Source organism: Coregonus lavaretus (assembly GCF_964263955.1).
Source record: "Coregonus lavaretus genome assembly, chromosome: 11".
Taxonomy (NCBI): domain Eukaryota; kingdom Metazoa; phylum Chordata; class Actinopteri; order Salmoniformes; family Salmonidae; genus Coregonus; species Coregonus lavaretus.
This window is the reverse complement of record NC_139998.1, coordinates 43,012,244-43,033,970: the sequence shown is the minus strand read 5'-3', so window position 1 is coordinate 43,033,970 and position 21,727 is coordinate 43,012,244. Positions and strand designations below refer to the sequence as shown.

The 21,727-nt window shown below is 45.3% G+C and overlaps 1 protein-coding gene across 1 annotated transcript; it reads right to left on the bottom strand.

Annotated features, from left to right (window-relative positions):
* Nucleotides 1-1,179: 1,179 nt before the first annotated feature.
* On the bottom strand, nucleotides 1,180-19,761 carry LOC311137651 (cortexin-1-like). Its single transcript, XM_084172166.1, has 2 exons — nucleotides 19,665-19,761; nucleotides 1,180-2,825 (listed from the first exon to the last, which is right to left on the bottom strand). The coding sequence occupies exon 2, from the start codon at nucleotides 1,717-1,719 to the stop codon at nucleotides 1,450-1,452; it is 270 nt and encodes an 89-aa protein (XP_084028292.1). The 5' UTR covers nucleotides 1,720-2,825; nucleotides 19,665-19,761; the 3' UTR covers nucleotides 1,180-1,449.
* Between the last annotated feature and the right edge of the window lie 1,966 nt (nucleotides 19,762-21,727).

Below are 21,727 nucleotides of genomic sequence, written 5' to 3'. Positions count from 1 at the left end.
CACAGAAAACACTAGCAAAAGGAGACTCCATCCAAACTTGAGTCGGAATACAAAAATAAAGTCCCAGTTGTAGAGTACATGTTTTCGCCAAGCTTGGCAGGGTGGCTAAAGCTAAAAGGGCAACCAAACAACATGTTGCTATAGATACTAAAGATATGGCTTTGTTTCAGTTATACAGACACAAAACAAACAAATAATATTTCTATGAAGACAAATCACCAGTTTGGTTTCTTAAAGGGGTGACTGCATCTGTAAACACAGTTGTAATATAATAATAATAATAATAATAATAATAATAATAATAATAATCTGTCAGAATAATATGGGTTAAAAAGGTCATAACTGCTGAATATACTATAACAAATCATCAACTGGAGGTGCAGAAACAGGTGAGATGTAAATACTGCAAGATACTGTTATGTATAGGTTTATTCTGTAGTTAAGAGATCTTGTTTGTAATCCCATATCACAGGATGTTTGTAATGGCTTGGTAGCTTTCACCTGCATTTTAGCCAGTCTACAGGGACTACAGCAGGGGAGATGCAGCATAGGCTTTTAAGGCAGCAGTGCAGTATTAACCCCTTTCTACCTCTTGATCTGAGTTTCAAGGAGGATGGTCTTGAGGCTTCTGATCTCGGTCTGGGTCTTGAGGCTTCTGATCTCGGTCTGGGTCTTGAGGCTTCTGATCTCGGTCTGGGTCTTGAGGCTTCTGATCTCGGTCTGGGTCTTGAGGCTTCTGATCTCGGTCTGGGTCTTGAGGCTTCTGATCTCGGTCTGGGTCTTGAGGGTTCTGATCTCGGTCTGGGTCTTGAGGCTTCTGATCTCGGTCTGGGTCTTGAGGGTTCTGATCTCGGTCTGGGTCTTGAGGGTTCTGATCTCGGTCTGGGTCTTGAGGGTTCTGATTTTGGTCTGGGTCTTGAGGGTTCTGATCTCGGTCTGGGTCTTGAGGCTTCTGATCTCGGTCTGGGTCTTGAGGCTTCTGATCTCGGTCTGGGTCTTGAGGCTTCTGATCTCGGTCTGGGTCTTGAGGCTTCTGATCTCGGTCTGGGTCTTGAGGCTTCTGATCTCGGTCTGGGTCTTGAGGCTTCTGAACTCGGTCTGGGTCTTGAGGCTTCTGATCTCAGTGTGGGTCTTGAGGGTTCTGATCTCAGTGTGGGTCTTGAGGGTTCTGATCTCAGTGTGGGTCTTGAGGGTTCTGATCTCAGTGTGGGTCTTGAGGGTTCTGATCTTGGTCTGGGTCTTGAGAGCTCCAGTCTGACTACTTGTGTGTTTCTACAGCAGGGCCAGTCAAACTGCCCCCTTTAGACCCTACCAGGGTCGTTTTCATTAGGGAACACCGTAGCAAAACGTTGTGCAACGGAAAACAAAAACAAGCCTTCCTTATTGGACAAGTTCTGGTAGTCCCTCACTGTTTCAGTCCGTTTGGTGCCTAATGAACACGACCCAGGTCTAGACCAGGGCGTAGTCAAACTGCCCCCTCTCTGTGCCCTCTTTGTGTTCGGTCCAGGAGGAGGATGGCATGCGGCTGTAGGGGTCCAGCAGGATGCGGAAGCAGCGCACCAGCAGGAAGACCAGGAAGAGCATGAGGAGCCCCACGAAGGCGAAGGCCGTCCTCTGCTCCGCGTCGCCCCCCACCAGAGGAGGGCTGCTGGGGGCCCCAGGGAGGGAGGGCCCGGGGGACAGCAGCAGCTCATAGTCCAGGGTGGGGACATCGCTCATCCTCCAAGGGGCCCGGCGGCAGAATTTACACACAGATTGGATGGTGGGGGGAGCAGGCAAGAGGAGGGCCACAGTTGGGGGTACGGATTGACAGACAGACTAATATGTTCTATTCAGCCTTTGTTTATCCAGGTCAGTCTCTTTGAGATGAAGCGTCTTCTTCAAGAGAGATTTGATCTTGATCCCTTCTGACAGGGTGATAGACAGACAGTATGATCAGGACCAGGACCTCTTCCGCTCACAGTGACCGACCCGTAGGCAGTAGTAGACGACAACAGAACATGTGTTTATCATAGCCTTGTCGTATCCACTCTCTCACACAGGCATCTGCCTTGACAGACAGGACATGACACTAGCACCTGCCAGTGTGGATAAACACAGCAGTACAGCACAGCACAGCAGTACAGCACAGCAGTACAGCACAGCACAGGGCAACAGGGTACTGTACTAGTAGTACTACCCAGCTCCCTCAATGGGGGCTAATGGTGTGCAGATGGGATATACCCAGGTCTTGTCTGTAGTGGATGGTAATCACAGCCAGGCGAGACGCAGGTGTGTGAACGAGCTGACAGCGCCTGTGTGTGTGTGTGTGTGTGTGTGTGTGTATGTATGTGTAAACAATAAGAGAGGCTAGAAGGCTAATCAGATCAGAGGGGGGTCAGTGGATCAATGGTGCTGAATGTGAAAGTGACACACAGCACGCCCTGCTAGTGTTAGATGCTAAGTAAGCCTTTTTCTCCAGGGAAGGGACAGTGAGTGGGTTTGAAAAGCAGAGCAGGGCTCTGTCTATAGCCCAGTGGGGGTCTAACAAGTCAACATTCTCACCCTGTGGTCTCCCTATATAGTGTGTCCTTTTAGGATTAAATAAGTGGTAAAAGATGGGTGTCTGTCTGTCTGTCTGTCAATGGGTTTGCACAGTCACTGATGATAACAGTCAATGGTCCTGAGTCCTCGGTAGGGTATTACTGTGTTGAAGAATAGGATCCTCTGAGAGAAGGGTTGGTTTCCTCTGGTGTACTGAGCCAAGCCTTACTCCAGGTCTGTAACCCAAGAGTAACTGTTTCTCCTCCACGCGACTTCACCGCCTCCTCTCCTTAAAACACAACCTGAAAGCACAAGAAACACAACAGTCAACATTCCTATTATGATCATTCTGCCTAATATCAATATAATGTTGTATGCATTATTTATATGCATTATGGAGCTTATAATGATTAGGTTGAAGGTTGATGCTCACAACCATGAGCCTTAATAGACCATAGCCAGAACAGGGAACTTTAAAACCCTGCAAACTCCACTAAATACTTCCATTCTTAGACTCGGGTCAATAAGAAACAATGACATTCTGACATTTCTCAGCTGCTGTAGCAAGTATTACACTGAAATTCTGCTTGATTACACTCATTTAGTGGATGATTATAGCAGCATTAGAAGAGCATTAGCTGTAATGAATACACGCTTATAAACAGTGATGGCTCGTTCCACCAATTCTGTGCCTTTTGCGAAGTGCAAATTGGTAAAACAAAATAATATATTTCAACTAATTTTAACATTCTGTCACAAAGAGCACATGTTCAACTTCATAAAAAACACGTTTTCCCATCTCAAGAGGTAAAATAAATGTTAAAAAGACTATAGTAGGTGCCAAATCAAGTAAGAGGGTTGACCGTAACAGGGTTGACGATTTCATCTTAAAAATCAGCCATAAATCCCCTCGTGACAGGGAGAATGGAAGCTTCACAAAAGAAAATGAATTGCTAAAACAGTTCTAGCCTGACTATCTATGTGTTACAAGGTTGACGTGTTACGCTTGACCCGCTCAGTATTCCACCACGAAACACCAGAAAATGGCCAAAAAGAGTAGAACCAGCTCACCTGCTTTTACACTATGATTTGACTATTAGATGTTCAATGTTTCATTTGAAAATAATATTTAAAATGGAATAGTTTCACCACATTAAAACATAACAGGGTTGACCTTAAAATGAGGGACACACGTAAATGAATCACTATTCACATGATAATTAATTTCATCTTCAGAAATTACTTTTTTAAAGCAACAAAATGACTAGGGCTTTATAATAATGGTGAAACTTGGAGAAATGTAGGGATTAAATGGGTTGAAATATTCCTAGAAGTGGCACAGGGTTTACAGAGGCACATGTTAAAATACTGCATTTTGGCACTTTACCATGTGGTCTATATTAAAAAGGGCACTTCATTTAATATACAAGGCTTTTAAAATTCAAAATTGGTGCAGAATTTCTACTTTAAATATCAAAAGGCACTCTTTTTGTGGAACAACCCTGATAATACAAATGTCATTCATTCATCAGTGTATTGTTTCAGCAGCTCGTTTGCTCATTGAAAGAAAAATGTGCAATCAAATGACTTCTCATTAATTATATAAATCACATCTCCCTGACAACCGGAACGGGTTTCAAATCGAGAGAGAGCGAGAGAGCGAGAGGGATAGGGGGAGATGGAAGGACAGAGCAAAAGCACCTGCAGTGAATGAGCATAGGTATGGAGAGTCGAGTAGCGGGTTGGACAGAGCCAGGTTGGAGTACAGTTATAGCATCCTCTACCTCTCCTCTAGCTAGCCGACCTTGGCCATGATTCACACACATTGTACATTGTCATCCCTGCTAATACTATAGTCTACCTTGTAGACTCTCTCATCCTCCTTCTCTTCCTCCCTCTCTCCCTCTCCTCTCATCCTCCTTCTCTTCCTCCCTCTCTCATCCTCCTTCTCTTCCTCCCTCTCTCCCTCTCCTCTCATCCTCCTTCTCTTCCTCCCTCTCTCATCCTCCTTCTCTTCCTCCCTCTCTCCCTCTCCTCTCATCCTCCTTCTCTTCCTCCCTCTCTCATCCTCCTTCTCTTCCTCCCTCTCTCCCTCTCCTCTCATCCTCCTTCTCTTCCTCCCTCTCTCCCTCTCCTCTCATCCTCCTTCTCTTCCTCTCCTCTCATCCTCCTTCTCTTCCTCCCTCTCTCCCTCTCCTCTCATCCTCCTTCTCTTCCTCCCTCTCTCCCTCTCCTCTCATCCTCCTTCTCTTCCTCCCTCTCCTCTCATCCTCCTTCTCTTCCTCCCTCTCTCCCTCTCCTCTCATCCTCCTTCTCTTCCTCCCTCTCTCCCTCTCCTCTCATCCTCCTTCTCTTCCTCCCTCTCCTCTCATCCTCCATCACGAGCTCCCCAGTGGTCTCCACTCCTGGCACACAGCTCCCTACAGACTCTGGCTGGCTGCCTCCCCAGCTCTAAGGACTGGCTACACATATGATTACACACAGCACTGTGGTCTTTCATTAAAGTACTACAACTGAGAACATTATATTCTACTGTATCTTAGTCCATGCCACTCTGTCATTGCTTGTCCATATATGTATATATTCTAAAATTCCATTCCTTACTTAGATTTGTGTGTATTGGGTATATAATGTGAAATTGTTAGATATTACTTCACTGTCGGAGCTAGAAGCACAAGCATTTCGCTACACCCGCAATAACATCTGCTAAACACGTGTATGTGACAAATAAAATTTGATTTGATTTGATGAGTGATGGAACTTTGATATAAAGTGAGAATGGGCAAATTGTGTGTGTGTGTGTGTGTGTGTGTGTGTGTGTGTGTGTGTGTGTGTACGGGCGTGCGTGGGTGTGTGTGCGCATGAGTGAAAGCTGGAAACTTGCAAGGTGTTTTGGTAAGGAGTCTCTCTGACTGTGTGAGAGCAGGGAAGGGTGGCAGTGCTTCCCAGCAGTAGTGGTGCCCTCTCGACTGACCAGTGCCTTGCCCAGCACACCACAGCAACCAGAGACAGATGGCAGCACCACACCACACACACACACAACTATTACATCACAACACAGTACAGGCATGCAGACTAGCCTGACTAGCTGTGTGTCTACTGCTACAGAGCCATACATGTCCCTCAGCATGGGGGTTCATCACAGACACATGCACACCAGGGTTTCCATTAGGAAAACGTAGTGGCAGCAGTCAAGTGCAAGGGGGGGGGGGGGGGGGGGTCGAGGTGAGGAGGAGGATTATTTAAGATACTGTTTGAAGAGGTAGGGTTTCAGATGTTTTCGGAAGATAGGCTGTCCTAGCTTCAGGGGGAAGCTGGTTCCACCATTGGGGTGCCAGGACAGAGAAGAGCTTGTACTGGGCTGAGCGGGAGCTGCCCTCCCGTAGGGATGGGAGGGCCAAGAGACCTGAGGTGGCAGAACGGAGTGCTCGGTTTGGGGTGTAGGGATTGAGCATAGCCTGAAGGTAGTGAGGGGCAGATTAGGACCTGCACCGCTTCCTGTGTGAGATAGGGTCGTACTCTATGGATGTTGTAGAGCATTAACCTGCAGGAGCAGGTCACTGCTTTGATGTTTGCAGAGAACAACAGGGTGTTGTCCAGGGTCACGCCAAGGTTCTTTACACTCTGGGAGGGTGACACTGTGGAGTTGTCAACGGTGATGGAGAGGTCTTTGAGCGGGCAGGCTTTCCCGGGGAGGAAGAGCAGTTCCTTCTTGTCGAGGTTGAGCTTTAGGTGGTGGGCCAACATCCAAGTTGAGATATCTGCCAGGCACGCAGAGATCCGTGTCGCCAACTGGGTGTCAGAAGGGGGAAGGATAAAAGTAGTTGAGTGTCATCCGCATAGCCATGATAGGAGAGACCATGTGAGGATATGACGGAGCCGAGTGACTTGATGTATAGAGAGAAGAGGTGAGGGCCTATAACCGAGCCCTGGGGGACTCCAGTAGTGAGGGTACGTGGTGCAGACACAGATCCTCTTCACGTCACCTGGTAGGAGCGGCCTGCCAGGTTGGATGCAATCCAAGAGTGTGCATAGCCTGAGACGCCCAGCCCTGAGAGGGTGGAGAGGAGGATCTGATGGTTCACGGTGTCAAAGGCAGCGGATAGATCTAGGAGGATGAAAACAGAGGAGAGAGAGTCAGCTTTGGCAGTGCGGAGAGCCTCCGTGACACAGAGAAGAGCAGTCTCGGTTAAGTGACCCGACTTGAAACCTCACTGGTTAGGGTCAAGAAGATCGTTCTGAGAGAGATAACGAGAAAGTTGATCAGAGACAGCACGCTCAAGTGTTTTGGAAAGAAAATAAAGAAGGGATACAGGTCTGTAGTTTTTGACGTCAGATTTAATTTTTTATTTATTTGTATTTTATCTTTATTTAACTAGGCAAGTCAGTTAAGAACAAATTCTTATTTACAATGACGGCATACACCGGCCAAACCCGGACGACGCTGGACCAATTGTGCGCCGCCCTATGCGACTCCCAATCACGGCCGGTTGTGATACAGCCTGGAATCGAACCAGGGGATCTGTAGTGACGCCTCAAGCACTGAGATGCAGTGCCTTAGACCGCTGCGCCACTCGGGAGCCCATGAGTCGAGTGTTGGTTTCTTGAGGAGGGGAGCAACTCGGGCCATTTTGAAGTCAGAGGGGACGCAACCAGTGGTCATGGATGAGTTGATGAGGGAAGTGAGGAATGGAAGAAGGTCTCCAGAGATGGTCTGGAGAAGGGAGGAGAGGATGGGGTTGAGCTGGCAGGTTATCGGGCGGCCAGACCTCACTAGTCGCAGGATGTCATCTGGAGAGAGAGGGGAGAAAGAGGTCCAGGCGTAGGGTAGTTCTGTGTGAGTGAGACCAGTGGACTCAATAGGCTGAGTGAATGAGTAGCGGATGTCGTCAACCTTTTTTTCAAAGTGGTTGACAAAGTCGTCCACAGAGAGGGAAGAGGGAGGTGGAGGGGGTAGAGGATTAAGGAGGAAGGAGAAGGTGGAGAAGAGTTTTCTAGGTTTAGAGGCAGAAGCTTGAAATGTAGAGTGGTAGAAAGTGGCTTTAGCAGAGGATACAGAGGAAGAGAAGGTAGAGAGGAGGGAGTGAAAGGATGATAGGTCCTCCAGAAGTTTAGTTTTCCTCCATTTTCCCTCATCTGCCCGCAGCCCTGTTCTGTAAGCTCGCATTGAGTCACTCAGCCACGGAGCTGGAGGGGAGGGCTGAGCCGGCCGGAAGGAAATGGGACAATGTGAGTCATAGGATGTGGAAAGGGAGGAGAGTAGGATCGAAGAGGCAGAATCAGGAGACAGAAGGGAGAAGGATTTAGCATAAGGGAGAGATGATAGGATAGAAGAGGAGAGAGTAGTGGGAGAGAGAGAGCGAAGATTGCGATGGGCGCATGACCATCTGGGTAGGGGCTGAGTGGTTAGGGTTGGAGGAAAGGGAGACAGAAAAGGAAACAAAGTAGTGATCAGAGACCTGGAGGGGGGTTGCATTAGTAGGCGAGCAGACTCTAGTAAAGATGAGGTCAAGCGTATTGCCTGCCTTGTGAGTTGGAGGGGATTGGGAAAGGGTGAGGTCAAAAGAGGCAAGGAGGGGAAAGAGAGAGTTGGAAAGAAATGAATCGAAGGCAGACGTCGGGAGGTTGAAGTCGCCAAGTACGAAGAGCGGTGAGCCATTGTCAGGAAATGAGCCTATCAAGGTGTCAAGCTCATTGAGGAACTCTACAAGGGCACCTGGTGGGCGATAGATTACAATAATGTTAAGCTTGAGTGGACAAGTGACAGTGACAGCATGGAATTCAAAGAGATGGACAGGTAAGAGAGAGAGAAAAGAGAACATCTCCACTTAGGAGAAATGAGTAGACCTGTGCCACCACAGCGATGACCAGATGCTCACGGACTATGAGAGAAAACATAGTCAGATGAAGAAAGAGCAGCTGGAGTAGCAGTGTTCTCTGGGGTGATCCATGTCTCCACATCAGGGCCAAAAAGTCCAGGGACTGAAGGGTAGCATAGGCTGAGATGAAGTCAGCGTTCTTGACCGCAGATCGGCAGTTCCAAACGCTGCCAGAGATCAGGAATTCCACATGGGTTGTACGCGCAGGGTACACTAAATTAGAAGGGTTGCAGCCAAGGGGTGGGGAGCGTCTGTAAAGCTTACAGGGAGAGGTGCGAACAGGTATAGAAAACACACACATAGTTGACAAAGCTACAAAAGAGCTAAATGAGATAATCTGTAAATAACTAGGTAAAATACTCATATGAGAGCGAGAGAGTTTACCTATTCTATTGGTCATCTTGTCGTCCTGTGCGAGAAAGAAATAGCCTACTTAAAATAGACTCTGGGACAGTTGTGGGACGATAAATCCCAAATTCACACAACCAGTAGACCTAGGCAACATAAAAAAATATTCTTAAGCAATAAGACTGATGCAACAGAAGAGGACGTTTAGTTTAAAATGTTGGTTAAATATTATTTCTTCACATTATAAGCACAGCAGTGCCCACAAGGCAGTAGGCTAAGCACGAATGACAAGAGGAACACCTATGTGAGAATGCTGTTCATTGAGTACAGCTCAGCATTCAACACCATAGTGCCTTCCAAGCTCGTCACTAAGCTCAGGATCCTGGGACTGAACACCTCCCTCTGCGACTGGATCCTGGACTTCCTGATGGGCCGCCCCCAGGTGGTGAGGGTAGGCAACAACACATCCGCCACGCTGACCCTCAACACAGGGGCCCCTCAGGGGTGCATGCTTAGTCCCCTCCTGTACTCCCTGTTCACCCATGACTGTGTGGTCGTGCACAACTCCAACACCATCATTAAGTTTGCTGACGACACGACGCTGGTAGGCCTGAACGCTGACGACAATGAAACAGCCTATAGGGAGGAGGTCAGTAACCTGGCAGTGTGCTGCCAGGACAACAACCTCTCCCTCAACATCAGCAAGACAAAGGAGCTGATCATGAACTACAGGAAACTGAGGGGAGAACACACCCCCATTCACATCAACAGAGCTGTAGTGGAGCGGGTCGAGAGCTTCATGTTCCTCAGTGTCCACATCACCAAGGAATTAATATGGTCCACACACACCAACACAGTTGTGAAGAAGGCACGACAACGCCTCTTCCCCCTCAGGAGGCTGAACAGATTTGGCATGGCCCTCAGATCCTCAAAAGGTTATACAACTGCATCATAGAGAGCATCTTGACTGGCTGCATCACTGCTTGGTATGGCAACTGCTTGGCATCCGACTGCAAGGCGCTACAGAGGGTAGTGCGTACGGCCAAGTACATCCTCCTGCCATCCAGGACCTCTATACCAGGTAGTGTCAGAAGAACGCCCTCAAAATGTTCAAAGACTCCAGCCACCCAAGTCATAGACTGTTCTCTCTGTAACCGCACGGCAAGCGGTAACGATGCACCATCTGGAACCAACAGGACCCTGAACAGCTTCTTCCCCCAGGACCCTGAACAGCTTATATCCCCAAGCCATAAGACTGCTAAATAGTTAACCAAATACAGTGGGGGAAAAAAGTATTTAGTCAGCCACCAATTCTGCAAGTTCTCCCACTTAAAAAGATGAGAGAGGCCTGTAATTTTCATCATAGGTACACATCAACTATGACAGACAAATTGAGGAAAAAATTTCCAGAAAATCACATTGTAGGATTTGTTATGAATTTATTTGCAAATTATGGCGGAAAAAAAGTATTTGGTCACCTACAAACAAGCAAGATTTCTGGCTCTCACAGACCTGTAACTTCTTCTTTAAGAGGCTCCTCTGTCCTCCACTCGTTACCTGTATTAATGGCACCTGTTTGAACTTGTTATCAGTATAAAAGACACCTGTCCACAACCTCAAACAGTCACACTCCAAACTCCACTATGGCCAAGACCAAAGAGCTGTCAAAGGACACCAGAAACAAAATTGTAGACCTGCAGCAGGCTGAGAAGACGGAATCTGCAATAGGTAAGCAGCTTGGTTTGAAGAAATCAACTGTGGGAGCAATTATTAGGAAATGGAAGACATACAAGACCACTGATAATCTCCCTCGATCTGGGGCTCCACGCAAGATCTCACCCCGTGGGGTCAAAATGATCACAAGAACGGTGAGCAAAAATCCCAGAACCACACGGGGGGACCTAGTGAATGACCTGCAGAGAGCTGGGACCAAAGTAACAAAGCCTACCATCAGTAACACACTACGCCGCCAGGGACTCAAATCCTGCAGTGCCAGACGTGTCCCCCTGCTTAAGCCAGTACATGTCCAGGCCCGTCTGAAGTTTGCTAGAGTGCATTTGGATGATCCAGAAGAGGATTGGGAGAATGTCATATGGTCAGATGAAACCAAAATAGAACTTTTTGGTAAAACCTCAACTCGTCGTGTTTGGAGGACAAAGAATGCTGAGTTGCATCCAAAGAACACCATACATACTGTGAAGCATGGGGGTGGAAACATCATGCTTTGGGGCTGTTTTTCTGCAAAGGGACCAGGACGACTGATCCGTGTAAAGGAAAGAATGAATGGGGCCATGTATCGTGAGATTTTGAGTGAAAACCTCCTTCCATCAGCAAGGGCATTGAAGATGAAACGTGGCTGGGTCTTTCAGCATGACAATGATCCCAAACACACCACCCGGGCAACGAGGGAGTGGCTTCGTAAGAAGCATTTCAAGGTCCTGGAGTGGCCTAGCCAGTCTCCAGATCTCAACCCCATAGAAAATCTTTGGAGGGAGTTGAAAGTCCGTGTTGCCCAGCGACAGCCCCAAAACATCACTGCTCTAGAGGAGATCTGCATGGAGGAATGGGCCAAAATACCAGCAACAGTGTGTGAAAACCTTGTGAAGACTTACAGAAAACGTTTGACCTGTGTCATTGCCAACAAAGGGTATATAACAAAGTATTGAGAAACTTTTGTTATTGACCAAATACTTATTTTCCACCATAATTTGCAAATAAATTCATTAAAAATCCTACAATGTGATTTTCTTGAAAAAAAAAATCTCATTTTGTCTGTCATAGTTGACGTGTACCTATGATGAAAATTACAGGCCTCTCTCATCTTTTTAAGTGGGAGAACTTGCACAATTGGTGGCTGACTAAATACTTGTTTTCCCCACTGTAGCTACCCGGACTGTCTGCAATTGACCCCTTTTGAACTCTTTTGACTCATCACGTACGCTGCTGCTACTGCTTATTATCTATCCTGTTGCCTAGTCACTTTACCCCTACCTATATGTACAAATCTACCTCAATTACCTCTTACCCCTGCACATCGACTTGGTACTGGTACCCCATGTATATAGCCATGTTATCATTACTCATTGTGTATTTATTCCTTGTGTTATTATTTGTTCTATTATTTAAAAATGTTTCCCTCTGCATTGTTGGGAAGGGCTTGTAAGAAAGCATTTTACTGTTAGTCTACGAACCATGTGACAAATACAATTGTATTTTATTTTGATTTGAATGTTTGTTCCATTATGCAATTAGCGGGAATACAATAGTCAAAAGTGCACCGCACATGTGAGAGAGTTCATGTGACAAAGATGAAAATATCCGTTAGAAATGTTGAAAGAGGGGAGATCTAAAGATGCAAGAACTAGTATAATATCATTAGGATTGTGCCTTTGGCTAATGGACATTGAAATAAATTTGATTTGAAAAACAATAGAAAATGAGAGAAATATGCTGCTGGTTGAAATGGAAGTCTTTATAAAATAATTGCCTCCACATTTCTATGGTCGGATTTTGGCTAGGCTACTTTGAAGCAAGGAAAGACATACCTCATAATATGTAGTAAAATGTTCAGGTTTCAAACAACTAAGTATATGTTTTCAAATTGCATACTGCCTCCAGCTCATTGCAAGGCTGTCCCGTCACACACTGAAGCCTGCATACCATTGCTTATGCACTTGAATGGCGAATGGGAAGCGCACTTCAATTTCCAGTTGAGAAATAAAATGAGTAGCTCTTTTTAATTGTGGCCATAAAAAAATAACACGTGATTGCATTTAGAATTGTTGCTCATTGATTGGACTTATAAAAGCATTTTACGTTTCACTCCAGCAGCAACAGGAGCTGTAGCAGCAGCTCTCGCTCTGTCTGACAGATTTTCCCGCTAAAACTAGGTTCTATATCTGTATGCTGTGCGTGTGTGATAAATAAGATATATAATGACTAACGAAAATACACAAGCGCCAATTTAATTCCACTAAATTATGCAAATTACCTATAAACCGATAAGCATGGCCGGTCAAATGTATTTACATCGACTGGTATTTCCATCAATGAATAGGCTAAAAAGCATTATTCGCAATGGGATTATTTTTCTTCTCCCGGACACTTGGCCTGCACCAATTTGATTTATCGGCAAAAGCCGTCTATTACCGGCTAACGAAAACCCTTGTGGGGACACACACACACACACACACACACACACACAGTCATCTCAATTATTTCCTCTTGGACACTTGGATGGTCGGAAGACCAGAAATAGAAAAAGGAAGTAGGGAAGTAGAGAGGGAACAAAGTAAAGTAAGTAGAAGTAGAAACAGACTCCTGGCTGAGAACGTCCCTCCTTGGGGAATGACAAAGAAACAGGAAGCACACCTCCCTCCCTGCTGTGCCTGTGGCTCCTTGCCTGTGGCTCTCTGTATGTGACAGAGACAGAGAACCTATGAAACCGACTACTGTTCAATAGGATTGTATTCACCCTGAGACAAACATTTAACTAATCACCTGTCACATGTCCGATTGAGCACAGACTCACCTCCACACCAACAATAGCTATGGATTCAATCATCCAATCGTAGGTGTGTTCTAAAAAGGTCTCTTTCCTTTTACACTATAGTAGGAAGAATAACTATTGATTTTACTTGGAAAATAAAGTTTAAAAGGATACATTTTCAATTTGGCAAAACTGTTTAGAGAAACCTTACACACTATCCATGTGTAGGTTTCTGATAATTTGTTGTTTTGTCCAAAACTCATTACAACTGACCTTGATAGTGTGCTAGATAGAGGATAACACAAAGATACTCTCTCTCTCTGTGTCACTGAGGAGTCAAGGGAAAACATTATTCAGTGGCTGTCAGTCAGTGTCTGTGTGTGTCTGTGTGTGTGTGTGTGTACAGTCACTCGGAAGGGAGGGGTGGGGGGAGATTGCTCAGCTTATTTTCCTCCTCGTTAGTCCTCCCTCCAACCATCACCCTCCATCAGGCTCGCTCGCCCACTCCATTACTCCATGAGGACACTTCCTCTCAGCCCTGCTGCTGAAACGAGTCCTCTGAGAGGTGCAGAGGGGAGACCTGCCTCATCACTCTTCATAGAACACCCGCATCTTACATTTACATTTTAGTCATTTAGCAGACGCTCTTATCCAGAGCAACTTACAGTTAGTGTGTGCATACATTTTTTCATACTGGCCCCCCGTGGGAATCGAACCCACAACCCTGGCGTTGCAAACGCCATGCTCTACCAACTGAGCTACACGGGGCCATCTTAACACACACACACCACGGGTCCGCCTGCACAGGGCCATTGGTCACACAGGTGGTGACAGAGCTCATCAGAGTAAATGAAGAAATAGCTAAATTACATTTAGTTACCTTACAGGGCTCCGCTCTACCCTTTCCCTGCTCTCCAAGTGTGCACACACACACATACACACACACACAACCTGCAGTAACGTGGCAGGGCAATATCTTTTCATTAGGTCCATCACCATTACTGTATTATCAAACCACCTCTAACTGCAGCACCTAACTACAGCCAAGAGAGAGAGAGGGAGAAGGAAAGAGAAATAGAAAAATAAACAGAAAGGGAAAGAGAAAGAGAGAGCGAGAAAGAGAAGCAACCCCTCCTCTAAAGGTCTAAATGTCCTCCAGTCTCATAGGACTACAGAGAATTGAATTAACCCTTTCCAATTTTGTGTTGATAAAGATAAATTGGAATTGAGAAAAGGGCAGAGGAGCCAGTCAACAAAACTCAGATTATATCCAGCCCCTAAAAAAACTCATGTTATTTGTATGAAAAACATATGCTGAGGAAATACAGAAGAGGCATCACAGTATGGTCCATAGGAGATCCTATTGATGCTATCCATCATGGCCCTTATTGATGTGCTTCTTTGATTTTAGCCGTGTATAGATAGATATATTAGTGTTTGTCCTCTACCATTCATCCCAGCACAAGGGGACTAATTAGGCAATAAGGCCCAAGGAGGTGTGTGCACAACGTAACGTGGAGTGCCTGGATACAACCCTTAGCTGTGGTATATTGGCCATATACCACAAACCCCTGAGTTGCCTTATTGCTATTATAAACTGGTTACCAACGTAATTAGAAAAAATTGTCATACCCGTGGTATTCGGTCTTATATACCACAGCTTTCAGCCAATCAGCATTCAGGGCTCAAACCACCCAGTTTATAATGAGGAGTATAGCACCAGGTCACCTTGGGCTCCCAACAACAACAAACCAACCAAATTCTAACCGCATCCAAGCCTCTCAGCTCCAGTTAGCGCCAGTCTATATAAAAACACTATACCCTCACCCAACTCTGTTTCGGAGGTATGTTTAGAGACAACAAAAGACAAAATGGGCAAATTGGCATTTCCCTTTACACTAAGCGTTCCTCTCAGGCCAGGTCCTGCTCTCTCTCTCTACTTAATGATGCTGGCCGCCATTCAAACACTACTGTAGAGATCAAGTTGAACAATTAAACATACAGCTGTTCCATCTTGAAGTGCCTGTTTAGCCCTCTGCCATCCCCTTCTAGTCGGCCTGTCACTTTAGTGAGAAGAGTAGCACAGTCTTCTTTTGCTGAGTGTGAATGTGGTGGTGCCGGGGCGAGGGGGGCGAGCAGGGGCGAAGGGGTGGAGCACTTTGAGACTGCTGACCTTTTAAAACAATGCAGCGAATAAAACGACAACGAGATGAATTGTATATTCATACATTCTCCAGACATGTTGGCTCACATATATAAATGTAATTTTCTCCCATTCACCCTCATAATTTTGAAGTATAAGCCATTCAGGCTGTTCTAGTGAGTAAACGGTGGCCTTTGGAGGTTATAAATTGTCTGTGGGTTCCCTGGAAGACATTCCTCACCATGATACAGGACAGGCAGAGGGAGGAGGACAATCTGTTCTAGACAGGAGCACAATGGCTAAGCGTTTTCCTTTTACAAAGTCCACTCTGTTATCCCACAGATGCATCATGCAGACTATTCGAAGCATAAATGTGATCAGTCAATTCGAATTCCAATTAGTGTTTGAATCAGTTATGAGACAAATGTTTTACAACATTAACATATCCCCTTCCGGGCTGGTGTTGTGCTAGACTCAGGGTCATCTGGTGAGAGGACAGCAGCACACTACAACCCAGCGGGGGATTTCATCCTCTAGTTCAGAACGCCTGCTTCCACTCCAGGATGTTTGTGTAATATTCCTGATTGTCTGAGCCGTCAGTGTGTGTCGCACCGCAGGGAGCCTGTGGCCTTCTATAAAGAGCCCATGCTGCTGATGAAGTAATATTACACTCCACCAGAGAAAACAGCCACCTCTCAGAGGGTGGGATGCAGGCATTACCAATTTAGAAGTCTCTCATTGGCACACACACACAGCCTACAGTAAATAAACACACACACATAGACACTAACGCTCAAATTCTTTCTTTCGCTCACTTCATCCATTCTGAGTTGATATTTATCTGTGATATATTATATTATATTCTGTGATAACAAGCAGAACAACAACACCCAGAAAAGACCCGTCACTCCAACCCTAAGTCCCTACGAGCCTGCCAAGGTGAAGGGCAGCCTTAGAACAGCCACTCTCCCCACCAGTCACAGAGAATAAGACTCAGTCCAGTCAAACCCACCTGGAACACATCTTTAATTTACATCCCAAATCACACCATGAAATATTCAGTGAGACGAGGGCTTTCCAAAGTGGCAGTGAGTGAGGTAGCGTCCGACTGGGCTCCTTCCGCCGGGGCCCCCAGCCACTCATCACAGACCCCCCACGTCAGCGGAACTGCCAGACGCATGTATGGAGCTGAGACACCGCTGAGGAAGAGGCGGCCGGAGGCGGGGAGAGAGAGGAAGAGCGGAATGCTAATCCCTGTGATTCACGTCTGTATTCATGAAGGAAAGCGGACGAAAGTCGGCCAGGCAGACGAACATCAACCAGAGGTATCTGGGAGGGAGCGGGTGGCAGGGTGGGCAGGAATATGAAGATGTCAGCACTCCCAAAGTCAGAGGACAGCACTTTCCTCTGTTCTGATCCTCTGTGGGGGCTCGTGCCAGATCAGGGAATATCAACACATATATTATACGCTCCGCAGAGCACCAACAAGACAGAGAGTCCGCAAAGTCTAAACTAAAAATGTCCAAAGGAAAGGTTGGGAAAAGGTTAAAGCAACTTTCAGACAGGATATAATACAATACATTTCAGTCTGTGATAAGAAGACGTGCTGACAGATTGGGACCGGAAAGCCCACTCCCTCTTTTCTTATCTCTGGCCACAAAGTTAAGTCTGTCTTAGAATGAAATTGAATTAAAGGGCAGTTAAGGACAAAAAACGCTGATTGTCCGGTCAAACTGATAGCTGGGCTATACAGTACATGCTAACTGTACAGATCCAGTTCACAACAGAAGGCATACATTGAGCCCTAAAGAATGGATTAAGCAAGAAAGAGAAGTCTCCAAAGACATGAACGCAGGACGTTGGTAAAGTCAGAGTCAGTAAAACTGATCTCTGGGCTAGGGAAATCCTCAAGCATCTCAGAATAATATTTCTCAAAGAAAAGCAGACCAAACACATTTAGAGAAGAAAGGGAGAGTTTAACAGAATAACTCCTAACAGTCAGCAGCTTCTAGTCCAAGAAGGCATTGGGCCACAACACAAAGGCAGGTTTAATAGGTCTGGTGTGAGAGGCTAAAGGGCTATCTTTAATGGTGCTCCACACGCTCAGATGAAGAGAGGAGATAAGAAAACCTGTCCCAGTGTCAATTATCAAATGGCTCCAGAATATAGGGACGATGAATATTTGAAGGGCGATCTTCGGCAGGAAATCGAAACCCTGTGTTTCCCAATCGAGGTTAGAGTGCCATGACTGACAGCTCTGGTCTCCTCCATTCAAACAACTGTAGATGCAGATACGGCTGATGGAAACAGTAGGTGCAGCTACGGCCTTTCGGGAGATGCCAGCTTCTGTTCGAGGGAATAAAGGATGTTAGACATTCTAAACGCAGTGTGTGGCCACATCTGAACCGGCGCTCAAAATTGAATCCCACCACAGCATGACATTTTCATCATGTTAGGAGCTAGCAAGCTACTGTAAGTGGATACTAGCAGGAGTTTAGTCACCCTGTAGAACTTGACAAGGGCATTTATTTTATTTTATTTCATCTTTATTTAACTAGGCAAGTCAGTTAAGAACAAATTCTTATTTACAATGACGGCCTACACCGGCCAAACCCGGACGACGCTGGGCCAATTGTGCGCCGCCCTATGGGACTCCCAATCACGGCCGGTTGTGATACAGCCTGGAATCGAACCAGGGGGTCTGTAGTGACGCCTCAAGCATTGAGATGCAGTGCCTTAGACCGCTGCGCCACTCGGGAGCCCGGGCATGAGTGCTTTCTTAGTGTTAATCCCACAGGTTTCCTCCTTAAAAAGATAAGAAGCCTCCGCTTACTCATTACAGTCAACCAGCTTCATGAATAAGCCAGGATGATGGTAATACAATGCAACACAATTCAGATAAAGCCTTGGAGGCTTTAGGTCACTCACACCCAGCACAGATTTTCTAAACTCAAATAGCTCTCGGACTACGGCAATAAACTGAGGCAATAGATGTCTGTTCTGTATGCACAGCGGGGATAGCCAATAGCACTTCCCAGTGTCTGGATACAGCTGGCAAGCTGTATCCAATAACACACAAAGGAGGACTAAATGAAAGACACAGTATACACATAAGCAGCTGCTCCTAGATCAGTAGTGAACTACATGTAGTCTAACTAGTAATTTAACAACATTTTGTCTAGTTGCTAACACATGCTGTCATACAATTTCCTGGCATATTGGTCCACCTCATATGGGAAGCTGCAGGTTATTCCATGGTTTCAAATAACTCAAAGCAAACAGTGTTGGAAAACAGTGTGACTGTTGTTGTTTTTTTGTTAGTGCACTCACTGCTCCCTAACAGTCAAGTTTCATTATATACTTGTTACATGATGTATTACAGAAATATGACCTCTCTCAGAGGAGCATGGCTGGACATTGTTATTCAGATTAAGTCTGTTCAATGTACCTGCGAATATACAAAGATCCCTGAATCTAGTGTTCTCTTTGTAATCATGTTTAATCACCTTGACACAAAACAATGATACACAGTTTGGTGTGGTCCAAGAAAGCATATTTGCTTTTTACATAATGAAAAAACATAATAATCCAAAAAGCAACGTATAAACAATTGCACATTATTATCATAATAAATCATAATAAATGACAGTAACATTTTGTTTTTGCTGAATAATATTGTGCCAAGACAGTAGGCTATTTCCGATATTCTGCTCCAGTCAAGAGCATTCACAGAAACGTTTATTGCCGCACTTTGGCAAAGGTAGGCCTACTATGATTAGCTAATGTGTCTTGGCATTTAGTTGAATTCACATTCTGTATTGACTATTGAGAACGACATTGACCGATTGACGCAACACAGCAGAATCGACTTTGTTCATGTTTGCATTCGTTTGGTAGAAAGAAACAGCTGACTATATGGCGCCTAGTCTATAGTATTATATATATATATATATATATATATATATATAATATCAAAACAAACAAAAGTTTAAAAGTCATTAAAAATAGTTTTTTTTTTTTTCATCTGTAAAATGTTCAGTATTATTTTACAAAACCTGGACACTTATTGACATGCAAATGTATTAAAAAACCTGTGCCTTAACATTAATTTCCACATTACTACAGTATTTCCAAAGTCACTTCGGAAACACAGATTGACATAACCTGGTAAACTACTTTTACGCGTGCCTCAAATCCTATGACAGATAGCTTAAGCAAGCGGATAAGAAACCATGTCACGACAATCATTCCTCAAAACTGTAGGCTAATAATGTTCACAAACCTGATTTCTTGAGGGGTGACAACACGTCGTTATCGTTACAAGAGTCGGGGTTGGTCAAACTTCGTGATCTATGATGTGCGCTCTTCCTGGTAGCATGTGCTGCTCGTGCGCTCTCCTGCAGGGGCGGCTATTTGATGAGGGCTATTGTGCGAGTCTCTTAAAGCACCCCCACCCGCCTCTTCTCTTTCTGGGAGACAGTCATCCAATCAGGAAAAAAATACATCACACAATGACAGTACTGTAATTTAAACATGTACTTTATGTGCACATTACATTTTATTCAATAAAAATAGGCAAACTATAAATTATGTTGCACTTTTTGATTAGATCATTTAAATAGGATTATTGATGTATAGGCCTACAGGTGACTTTGGATCTGATGATGATACATCATACTAAAGTGTGAGGACAAATGCATGTTGTTTTCCATTCCATGGGGCACACCAACGCCAGCAGCTGTGTTCCTTTGACACCTCATAAGGCTTCAAAACATAGAGGTGGAATCAAGGTTTTTTTATTATTTTTTTATTTCACCTTTATTTAACCAGGTAAGCCAGTTGAGAACAGGTTCTCATTTACAACTGCAACCTGGCCAAGATAAAGCAAAGCAGTGCAATAAAAACAACACAGAGTTACATATGGGGTAAAAAAACATAAAGTCAAAAATACAACAGAAAATATATATACAGTGTGTGCAAATGTAGCAAGTTATGGAGGTAAGGCGATAAATAGGCTATAGTGCAAAAATAATTACAATAGTATTAACACTGGAATGCTAGATGTGCAAGAGATTATGTGCAAATAGAGATACTGGGGTGCAAAAGAGCAAAATAAATAACAATATAGGGATGAGGTAGTTGGGTGGGCTAATTTCAGATGGGCTGTGTACAGGTGCAGTGATCGGTAAGGTGCTCTGACAACTGATGCTTAAAGTTAGTGAGGGAGATAAGAGTCTCCAGCTTCAGAGATTTTTGCAATTCGTTCCAGTCATTGGCAGCAGAGAACTGGAAGGAATGGCGGCCAAAGGAGGTGTTGGCTTTGGGAATGACCATTGAGATATACCTGCTGGAGCGCAGACTACGGGTGGGTACTGCTATGGTGACCAATGAGCTAAGATAAGGCGGGGATTTGCCTAGCAGTGATTTATAGATGGCCTGGAGCCAGTGGGTTTGACGACGAACATGTAGTGAGGACCAGCCAACAAGAGCGTACAGGTCACAGTGGTGGGTAGTGTATGGGGCTTTGGAGACAAAACGGATGGCACTGTGATAGACTACATCCAATTTGCTGAGTAGAGTGTTGGAGGCTATTTTGTAAATGACATCGCCGAAGTCAAGGATCGGTAGGATAGTCAGTTTTACGAGGGCATGTTTGGCAGCATGAGTGAAGGAGGCTTTGTTGCGAAATAGGAAGCCGATTCTAGATTTAACTTTGGATTGGAGATACTTTATGTGAGTCTGGAAGGAGAGTTTACAGTCTAACCAGACACCTAGGTATTTGTAGTTGTCCACATACTCTAGGTCAGACCCGTCGAGAGTGGTGATTCTAGTCGGGTGGGCGGGTGCCAGCAGCGTTCGATTGAAAAGCATGCATTTAGTTTTACTAGTGTTTAAGAGCAGTTGGAGGCTACTGAAGGAGTGTTGTATGGCATTGAAGCTCGTTTGGAGGTTTGTTAACACAGTGTCCAATGAAGGGCCAGATGTATACAAAATGGTGTCGTCTGCGTAGAGGTGGATCTGAGAGTCACCAGCAGCAAGAGCGACATCATTGATATACACAGAGAAAAGTGTCGGCCCAAGAATTGAACCCTGTGGCACCCCCATAGAGACTGCCATAGGTCCAGACAACAGGCCCTCCGATTTGACACACTGAACTCTATCTGAGAAGTAGTTGGTGAACCAGGCGAGGCAGTCATTTGAGAAACCAAGGCTATTTAGTCTGCCAATAAGAATGCGGTGGTTGACAGAGTCGAAAGCCTTGGCCAGGTCGATGAAGACGGCTGCACAGTACTGTCTATTATCAATCGCGGTTATAATATCGTTTAGGACCTTGAGCGTGGCTGA

Excerpts from the sequence above, each read along its gene's own strand:
- LOC311137651 (XM_084172166.1), bottom strand. The coding sequence starts at position 1,719 with ATGAGCGATGTCCCCACCCTGGACTATGAGCTGCTGCTGTCCCCCGGG.